This window comes from Pelodiscus sinensis, chromosome 1 (assembly GCF_049634645.1).
Source record: "Pelodiscus sinensis isolate JC-2024 chromosome 1, ASM4963464v1, whole genome shotgun sequence".
NCBI lineage: Eukaryota > Metazoa > Chordata > Testudines > Trionychidae > Pelodiscus > Pelodiscus sinensis.
Genome location: NC_134711.1, coordinates 126,989,260 through 126,999,629, shown reverse-complemented (window position 1 = coordinate 126,999,629; position 10,370 = coordinate 126,989,260). Strand labels below are relative to the sequence as shown.

The window sequence follows — 10,370 nt, the reverse complement described above, 5'->3', positions numbered from 1 at the left end:
ATTGTTTATTAGATGATGAGCTTTCGTGGGCCAGACCCACTTCCTCAGCTCATCATCTAATAAACCATCTTGTTAGTCTTTAAAGTGCTACATTGTCCTGCATTTTGCTTCAACTACCCCAGACTAACACGGCTACATTTCTATCACTACAAAACAACAGAGACTTTGTTGATTAGGGAAAGGAAGAATAAAACTGCACCTGCCCATTTCTTTGCAGTAACCTTAGGATCTCAGGCTCCAACCACCTCTTTCTGGCTTTAGTCTCCCAACCCGTGTGACTTTATTTTTAATCAGTAGGAGGAGTGGTAGGAGCAGTGATACAGTTTTTTTCTCCTGTCCATCTGCTATTGATACCTAGCACTCTGGGCAGCGGTTCCTAGGGGCAGGGCCGCGGACAGGCGCCTGGCCATGTTCCCGCTAATGTGCGCGCCGGAGCGACCGGCTGCTCAGCTGCTCTGGGGCGGGGCCACGTGGCGGGCGCCCTGGCTCTAGCTTCAGCAGGTCCCCAGGCCGGAGCTGCGCGGCGGCCCCAGTCCGGGCTGGATCCGCGTGGCCCGGGCGGGGTCCAAGTGCGGGCGGAGCTGCAGCAGGACGAGCCACCAGCGTCAAGGGGGAGGTTGGAGCCGCATTGCCAGCCCCGCGCGGATCCCGCCGGGCCGCACCGTGCAGGGGTGAGTGCAGCTCTCGCCCGCGCCCTGCCCTGGCCGGCGGGGAGCCCCGGGAGTCGCCGCGTCCGGCCCGGAGTTGTGGCGCGACTTTCCCGCGCAGCCCCCCGAGAAACGCCGAGCCCTTAACCCCGGTGCAAGCGCCTCCCCGCGCTGGGACCCGCCACCCTCTGCCCAGTCCCCGCGTGGGCCGCCCCAAGCAGCCTGCTGCCCCTCTGCCCGCCCTCGGACTGCTGAATTGGGGGTGTTTTGAGGGGTGTGGGCTCTAAGCGGTCGGGAACTTAACACTAGGCACCGGGACGTCTGGGTGTGGAGCTGGCATTGGGGGGCTTCGGAGGTGGGGCCAGTAGTGGTAGGGCAGGAATGGGGATAATATTGGGGACTGGGGTCTGGCACTGGAGGGCATGAGGGGTTGGGTACAGTGGGGCTCTGGAAACAGGCGTCTGGTACTGTGGGTCTGGTGGTGGGGGGCTCTAAGCCTTAAGGGGTGGGGGACTGGCCAAGCTGAAGCCAGCTGTTTGCAGTGGTTCTGGGGGCTGGGGCTTTCCGTGGATGGGTGACATTTTATTTGCACATTCATTATTTGTGTAACAGATATGCAAATAAAATGTTACCGGTCCACCAAAAGTAGGTGAATGTTGCCAGTCCTCAGTATAAAAAAAAAAAGGGGAACCACTGCACTAGTGTGCAGAGTGTAACCTGGTGCAAGGGGGGGGGAGGAGGGAAAAGAGAGACACCAACAATTCAAGTAAGTATCAGAGGAGTAGCCGTCTTAGTCTGGATCTGCAAAAGCGGCGAGGAGTCCTGTGGCACCTTATAGACTAACTGAAATGTAAGAGCATAAGCTTTCGAGGGCAAAGACCCACTTTGTCACTTGCATCTGATGAAGTGGGTCTTTGCCCACGAAAGCTTATGCTCCTACACTTCAGTTAGTCTATAAGGTGCCACAGGACTCCTCACCACTTCAAGTAAGGTGTACTTTAGGTCCAAAAGGCTTCCTGCCTTTTTGGAGCTCTCCATTCTCTCTTGGCTGGGTTGCTTGGGGCAGGGCCAAGGAGACTGAAACCTAAGAATGGTCTGAGATGACTTATGGACAATCTGATCCTGGGATCATCCCAGAGGGGTTTGTGGGGGTGCTTGATGTGCCATGATCTATTATCAATCCCTGCCAAGAATTACAATGGGTGTTTTGACATGGATACATATCCCATGGGGACTAGGGTGGGAACCACCCACACACTTCATGCAGGTCAATGGATGGCAATGAGATGGTAATACCAATGCCTGTAATTAATCACCCAGAGCGCTCTCAGCACTTTACTGAAGCTGGCCAGTATCACAGTCATTCTGGGCCAGCACTGGAAGGATTCTCTCAGAGCAAAGATGAAAGGTTTGGTTGGGTTTGCCCTTTCTAATCCCCCAGAACACTCCCTCCCCCCAGTGAGTGTATGTTTGGTCAAAAGTAAGACCTGATCTGGCTGGATGCAGGGCTGCTGCTATATATAGGCTTGTTCACCCCTTGAGAAACCTGAGTCTTATGAAGGTGCAAGGTTGGTAAAAAGGCAAGAGCTACCATTTGAGGAAAAAAAGGTTTATTTGAATTTTTATAAAAGGAAAGAGGTTTTGAATACATTATAAATATTCTGCCATGTGTAACCATTCAATAAATAAATAAATACTGCAATATAAACAAGTACTTTCTTCTTAAAAGCTGGTGATGGCCAGCACCCCTTTAGAACCATGAACTCTCTAATCCCACTTCTGTTCTGTAGGGTTAAATTTATGCTTTGAGGCACAAGCCAATCTACATTTCCTCTTAGCACACAGGGACCAAATGGCCCCAATTAAATACATTATTTTCCATTGATAAACAACTTTTTTTTCGCATCCCAGCCCCCCATCATTTCTTGTGTGTATGGTTGTAGTGTAATATATTACACCAGGATGGAGTTCTACAACTCTTACTTATACAAGCCTTTACACTCATTGACTCATATCCTAGAGACCTCTTTGAAGTCAGTGGAGACAATTTACACCAGCTAAACATCTGCTGGATGTTCAGCATAAGTTCAGCAGGATCACTCATGTGACTATGGGTTGCAGTATACGCCCTTAATTTAGATTATGGATTTGATTTCCTCCTTGTATGCTGGTGTAATCAGAAGCAACTCCACTAAAGCAAACAATTACATTGGTATGAGAGGAGAATTAGGCCCTGCTAGAATATATATTTATTCTTAATGCTCAACTCTCAATCCATCTTAAATCATTAAAGGAGAATGATTTTTCCTTTAGGCTATTTCAGGTGTTAATTCCACTTAAAGGTACCAGAAAAGGGCCAAAGTGCATGCAGTCTTTCTCTCATAACTATTGTTGCAAAGTCCAATCAGAAATGCATGGGAATCAAGTGAAACTATTAAATATATTATATATAAATAGTTTTACCTGCCCAGCATGGTCCTGCTAAAATTTAGATGGCAAGAAATTTACCAATTTACCAAAATGTAGATGGTAAGAACCTCTCCCTCATCCTTTTAGGCTTGAGTTTTCCTTTTGAAGCTAAATTGTATTTGTTGTTGGTTTAAAGAATTTTCCTGTTTTTGGAACACTGGACCTGATTCTTCTCTCATATATGCTGGTGTCAATCAGGAGTAATTCCATTGAAATCAATGGACTTACACAGTTAAAACTACTGAGAGAGCAGAAACAGGCCCAAAGTCTATTCCAGATCAAACTTTGATGGTAAAGCCATTTAGAAAGCAAAAGATATTTTGCAAGGCAGCTCCTTTGCTCACTTGTCAATCCAGAGCAATTCCACTGAAAGCAATGCTCCTTACTCTGATACTACTTCTGGTGTAACTCCACTGCTTCAATGCAGTTAACTTTTGATGGTCATAAGTGTGAGATCAAAATAAGGCTTGCTGTATCTTATAGATGCCCCTACAGCCGAGATCTTTTATACAGTATTAGCATGTCTAAGGGCTGTTAAATATACGCAGCTAAATCTGTACTGGGAGGAGAAAATGCCCAGATAAAGAAACACAGATTCTTTGACGTGCACACCATACATGCTAACCTGTTCCATGCACTAGTATCACAATTTGTTATTTCTGATATTTCCTATTTTTTCCTGCGTTGAAATTCTAAGACTCTATCTCTTCTCTCTGTACTTATACACCTCTTTTCTGGGACACAGTTGACCACCAGAAGTATGGTATAGAACCAGTTATGAACAAAACAAGTAGAAAAGCTATCTGAATTTTTCCATACCTCAAAGTAATTTTAGTTTGGGTTTAGTTTGAGCCGGTTCTTATTGTATTCCAACTAGTATGTCAGTTATTAGGATCAAATTCTCCCATCGTTTACTCTACTTTTACACCAGCAAAACTCCTCTAACTCCTGATTCTCACTAGAGTGAGATGAGACTCAGCCTCTAATCTTAATTACCAAAAATTTACATCATAAACTTTTCTGTATAATACACAATCACTTATTTACACTGCTGTGCTTGTGCAGCCTCCTGACCTAGAGTTTGAAGAGTAGATTAGAAGCAAACTTCCCTGTCTATGAGCTTCAGAGGGGTAGCTGAGAGAGTCTGTAACAGGAAAAGCTTTTAAAACAACACGTAGTCTAGTAGCACCTTAAAGACTAACAAAACATGTAGATGGTATCATGAGCTTTCATGGGCAAAACCCACTTCTTCTGGTCATCTGAAGAAGTTGTTTTTGCCCATGAAAGCTCATGACACATATGTTTTGTTAGTCTTTAAGGTGCTACTGGACTATTTGTTGTTTTTTAAGTTTTCCCTGTCTAAGTTAGCGTTTCAAACATTCTAAACCTGATTCTCTTCTCAGACATGTCAGTAACAAAATGTCAATGACTCAGCCTTTGGTGGAATAACTCTGATGTAAGCTAGAAGGGAGTCAAGATCCTAAAATGTTCGGTTGGTGTTATTACCTTGCAAATACAGCTTATTTCAAGTGAAATAAATGACCTATAAAATAACATACAATTGCATGTTTCTGTAAGTCACCTACAAGAACAAAGCTTGAATTCAAAAGTTTTCAATGCTTTTCAGGTTTCTAACAGACCTTGTGAAAACTGAATATAAAAGATGTTGAGGGGCTAGCCAGTTCTCTCTAATATATTCACCCGCGTCTCCACTCTGCAGAGATGTGGCCCTGGCTATCTTGTAATGTAAAGGCGTGGACTTGCATTCCTTCTGACATCCATCATGGCGAGTGGGTCATCCGGGCTGACTACATCATTTGGATTGATTCTCATGGGTTCTCTAGGCAGGTGATCAAAGTGAGTCTGCAACCTCTGAGGTCCTGTGTCAAAAGCCTCTCCCCGAGGGATCAAAATCTGGAGGGGATCAACATCTGCATTCCTAGTGTGCCTGTGGGGTTCGGGTGTGTTGAATCGGATCAGAGGGATTTCATTTCTCCTGGGCAAAAACTGGGAGTATGGTGGCAGATTCATACCAGGGAAGAAAGCTTGTTTATTCCTGCCCAGGCTGACCAGGAAGTTGTGCTTGGGAGACTGGTACACATCATATCCATTTTCCAGTGTTCTGTGTTTAAACATGCAGTCCTCTTGACTGAAGTAATGCTTCGGAAACAAAAACAGAACAACCATTAATGGAAGGGTTTAATTGTTAAGAAGTGTCAACACACAATTCAAGGGCAATGGGCCAGATCCTGCAGTCATGGGTGTAGTCCCACTGGCTCCAGCCAGCCATTTTGCGTGAGAAAAGAGTATACAATTTGGCAAGTGCCTTAGGAAGAGCTGTGCAAATCATTGATTTTTTTTCAGTGTAATGGCTGAATTAGTGTAAACAAAGTTGAAAGAACTGTTTGTGTTTTTAACCTTGTTTAAAAAAAATAAATCAGTAAAATTCAAAATTAAAAAGGGTGCTTCAAATATATTTATTGAATTTAGGAAATGTCAAAGCCAAATATTTTGATTAAAACAAATCCCTCCCCCTCCTTTCCAGTAACCCTCCAAAAAACAATTTGACCTGAATTTAGATTAACTGAATTTGCATCTTTTTGTAAAAAAAAAAAAAATGTGGCCAGCAAGATGCGGAGGGCCACCTGTAACATTTTGTACAGCTCTCTGACTCTAGTGGGAGCTGAGGTGCTTGGGACCTTCTAGAATGTGATCAGTGCACTACAGGATTCAATCCTTCTCTCTCATGAGTCTCTGATTAGGTAACAATTCAGTAAAATGTTCCGCTAACAGTCATTCCCCTTGTATGTCAGAGTTCCTAAGAGGTTTTCAGCAAAGATCTTTATTCAACTAAAACTCTGCCTATGAAGGTTCTAATGTCAGAGCCATTTCCAGCCTGGATGGCAGACAGCAGAAATCCTGGCTGATCATTCTTGACTTAATTCTGACCTTGGTTACTCCACTGTAATACCTTGGGCTTTTGTGGAGATCTCACTTGCACATGGCTAGTACAGGTTTGACATCCCTAGTCCAGCACCCTTGAGACACTGACTGGTCCCGGAATGAGGGATTTTGCCAGATCAAGGGCAGTAATTTTTGGCTCCTCTGACACCAGCTCCAGCCCTGGCCCAGCCCACCAACCTCCCAGTCGGCTCCCGACCTGCTGCTGGCTCTTCTGCCCTGCCAACTCTGCTGGGCAGCCATGCCCCAGGGCTCCCGACGCTGTCAGGCAGCTACCACTTGTGCAGCTCCTGGCCTTGCCAGGCAGCCACAGTTCCACTGCCATGCACTGGGCAGCCCTGCCGGCAGCTTGGTGTGGGCAGCCTGCTGCCCTGCCAGCCCCCCGGGGCTCCCTGCTGCTGGCCCTCCACGGGGACTCGCTGATCTTGCAACATCTGTGCCAAACCATAGATATTGCTGGACCAGGGAGTCCCAGTTTACAGAGTTTCAACTTGTAGAATGAAACTCAATATAACTGACTAAAAGAAACAAGTTTAACCTGAACCCAGGGCCAGGTCCTTAACTGTTGGATATCTGCGTAGCTTCCTTTACTAGTAGTATATAACTTGATACCAGATGAGGATCTGGCCCTAGAATAAAAAGAAACCTGTTCTGCATTTCACTTTAGTCTTGGTCAAGTTAGAAGCACTCACCGATCCAAAGATATTTCCTTTAATGTCCATACATAGGTAGCGCCCACTCTTTACACCACTTATCACCACATAGCCAGCATCCTCAGATTTGATCATTAGAGCACCTGTAAAGAAAAATGAAGCTATCTAAAAGTGGGGCAGGAGTGATCTTTTTATCAATTTATCAGGCGGTTTCTTTGCATCCACTGCTTGTGTTTAGTTTTAGTACAGTTTTGCAAGTTTCCTCTTATTCTTTAAATATTGAAGCCCAATACGCAGAACAATTGTAGGTATTTTTGTTTTGGCATTAACTTTGTAAATATTTCTTAATCCCTTTTTTAAGCAAATTCCATCTGGATTTCAGCTGTTCAGTATTTACCCTTAGTGGGAGACCCTTGCTTATGCCTCTCGCTTTCTCAGGAGTGCGCAGCTTGCTTTCATGCCATGATAACAGGATAAGTGTAGCAGCAATGGGGTCCCTTTGGCTGAATGCACAGAACACAGCAGCAAAGTCACTCTGTACATCTTGCACAGCACCCTGAGGGAGATCGTTATATCTTAGCAAAACTGCAGCATCCTGAATATTTACTATCACTTTCCATCCTGCTTACCTCATTCCTATAGGTGAATTTTGTTATCAAAAGATTAAAAATGTGTGTAATCTTACTGGAGCTTATTCTCCACTTGGCCACACAGGTATTACGGCCATGTAACTAAATTGATATGATTCCATAAATTTCATGTAAAACTGGTGTAACAGAGAGAAGGTACAGGCCCTTTTGTGTAAGCTTTAATCCATAATTCCTAATTGAGCCAATAACATACAAACATGATGCCTCTTGATTTGATCAAGATAGTTGTAATTTATGCAATAATACATTTTATATTTAAACAGAAGGCAAACTTTTCTTTTTCTTACCCATCCCCTTAAGCTCCCTGTCAATGGGAAGATTTTCCTTCTTGATGAGTAGAATTGCAGTGGGTTAATGGGTTAACAATCTTCAATATTCCTAGCAGATCAGAGTTTTGAAATGGGCAGAGCACTTTTTAAATAGCATTACAGATACTCTAACAGAGTGCTTTAGTTTCTACAAGCTAATCTTTTGAAAAATCAAAGAAGTGTCCCCATATTGTGCAAGAAAAATGAATCTGCTCGGGCCCAATTGTAAACCTTTCAGTCCCACCAGAGAGCAATTATTTACACAAGTAACATCACTGGAGCCACTTTGGCAAATTCATATGCCACAACTGATTGACAATCACCATCTGTCCATTTTCAAATTCCCATTATTTAAGTTGCAGTTGTATGTGCAGCTATCCATTTTAGGTGCACAAGTGTGCTTTGTACCGAGAGAGTTTAGATGCACAGTTCTAAAACTTATCTCTTGAGCAACTTTTCAGAGAAAGGAACCATAGCTGCTCTTGCGAATGAGCAGTTAGGCAGGCAGTTGCATAGATGCAATTCTCCTGTGTCCACCAGTGCAGGTTTTGTGGGCACAAGTTTGCTCATTGGGCTTTTCTTTGAAAAAATACGGCCTAATTGGCTTTACCAAACATGACTTAAATTTGGACTCCTGTAGAGTATGTTAAGCATATATCTTAGCAAGATGATGCTTCTATAGAGCTTTATAGATACTAGAATCTGTAGTACTTATTACTAATAAAATGATAACATAGTTTACATTTTTAAGCAGCTTTGACTTTTTTAAAGAAAAAGATTTTAAATACATTCTGTTTGTCACTTGTGGACAACACAATAATTTCATTAGCCATAGCTATTATTGTCTGATTACATCTCCAGCATATGGTCTTAATATTGGCTCAGTGTATTTTCAATCTCCTGCTTATCGTTATCTTTACCCAGCCTAAAACAAGTTTGGATTCTTTCCCTTAGAATAAAAAGTCTTAGGCTCTTTTCCCTCTTTGTTGGGGCTCTCTGACTAGTACAGTACTTACTGTAAATGGTTTGGTGAGGTGTGCCGTCAACATAACCATCAGGGTTGATCTGCAGATGGAAGCTGTTCTTCTCAGTAGCTGTGTACAGGTGTATCAAACTATCCGTTTCCCCCCAGCTGGGATTCAGCAGTGAAGAGAAGTAGGGAAAGGCAGCAATAGCTTTGAAGCTACATAGCACGAACAGCATGAAGTTCAGGCAGCTGCACTGGCTGGGCTGTGACATGATGCTCCTTCCTTTCTGACTGGTGCAGTTATCTGAAACTTGATACTTTCTCACTCCTCCTGTGTGTGTCTCTTTGCCTTCTCTGTGAATATTTGGAGTATGCTGAGTACGAATCCTCAGATGGGTTCCCTACTTTTTTGCAGCAGCTTATAAAGGGCAGCTGAATGACATCACACAGGAAAAACTTGTCCACATCCTTGGTTTTGTGAAAGCAACATTTTTAGGAGTGTCTTGAGACCTCAAAGATCCAGGGAAAAGGAATGCACGTAGGATCTCTGGAAGGAATGTAAGGTTTCTAAAGACAGCTCTCAAAAACCAGTCACGTCTTCAAATATTATCTACAAAACTCTGACATCTGAAAGCTTTTCACTTCCCTACCAATAAATAAAACAGCCCATTGTATGGAAAGCGTTTTGGGAAAAACAATGGGGAAAAAAATTGAAATCTTTTTTTTTTCTTCCAGATTTATTTTCCTCGTGTTTCTGAATTAGAGCTTGATCCTTCAAAAGTGCAAAGTACCACCTGCAGGGGCTAAGTGCCTTCAACTTCCATTCAACTCAGAGGGAGGTAAGGGCGTTCTGTACTTCTGGACAATTTGTGTCCAGATCCATTACAAGTCTATTTTGCAAATGCATGGGTCTGATTTTCCTTTCATGTAGGTGTAACTTCATGAAACTCACACTGATGTAACTGCACGAAGTGGGGGTGGAGAGGGAGGAAATCAAGCCTAGTTACATTAGCTCTCCTTCCCCCCCCCCCCCTTGATTTTAAGTGACTCAAAATGAAGGACTCAATGATTTGATTTTGAAATGGGTAAGTAGCTGAAAACTTTTTATAAAACAATTGCTGAGAGGTTCTGGTAGTTCATTCCTTCTCTGTGAGCTTAGATAGCACTAACTTTACAGATTCCAGGTTAACTAACCAGAATAACTTTTATTAATCTGAAATATGTAGCCTATGCGTATATTGTAGTACTGTAAATATAGCAGTCATGTTCTAAGAGACATGTAAAAGATGTCAAGGTAAAACCTAGTATATATGAAAAAAGTTATAAAAGTAGAGCTGGGAGAAATTTTTTGCTTAAATACTTTTTCAATGAAAAATGCAGTCAGTGACAAGCATATGGCAAGTTCATGTGTTGTTTTTTTGCTACATAATTTCAAACATTTTAAAATGTTTTTAACAAAAAATATTTTAAAATGGTTGAAATAAAAACAGAAAGCTTGTTTTGTAGAAATGTTTGATTCATTGGGATTCTTCTATCCCAAGTACAGGACTCTGCACTTGTCCTTACTGAACCTCCTCAGATTTCTTTTGGCCTAATGCTCTATCTGTGTAGGTCACACTGGGCCGTATCCTTGCCCTCCTGCATATCTACCTCTCCCCCTAGCTTAGTGTCATGTGCAAATTTTCTGAGGGTGCAATCCATCCCCTCATCCAGGT

At 43.1% G+C, this 10,370-nt stretch overlaps 1 protein-coding gene and 1 long non-coding RNA gene across 2 annotated transcripts in view; one reads left to right on the top strand and one right to left on the bottom strand.

Moving 5' to 3' along the window:
* The first annotated feature begins 302 nt into the window (after positions 1-302).
* The window catches only part of LOC142818777 (uncharacterized), a 68,358-nt gene continuing 58,290 nt past the window's right edge, over positions 303-10,370 (top strand). Inside the window, exons 1-2 of the long non-coding RNA XR_012896415.1 lie at positions 303-671; positions 9,391-9,494. This is a non-coding gene — a long non-coding RNA (uncharacterized LOC142818777). The remainder of the gene's footprint in view (positions 672-9,390; positions 9,495-10,370) is intronic.
* FGF23 (fibroblast growth factor 23) lies at positions 2,247-9,029 on the bottom strand. The gene is made up of 3 exons (XM_006123048.3): positions 8,705-9,029; positions 6,770-6,873; positions 2,247-5,276 (listed from the first exon to the last, which is right to left on the bottom strand). Exons 1-3 carry the CDS (start codon positions 8,925-8,927, stop codon positions 4,851-4,853), a joined length of 753 nt encoding a protein of 250 aa, XP_006123110.2. The 5' UTR covers positions 8,928-9,029; the 3' UTR covers positions 2,247-4,850.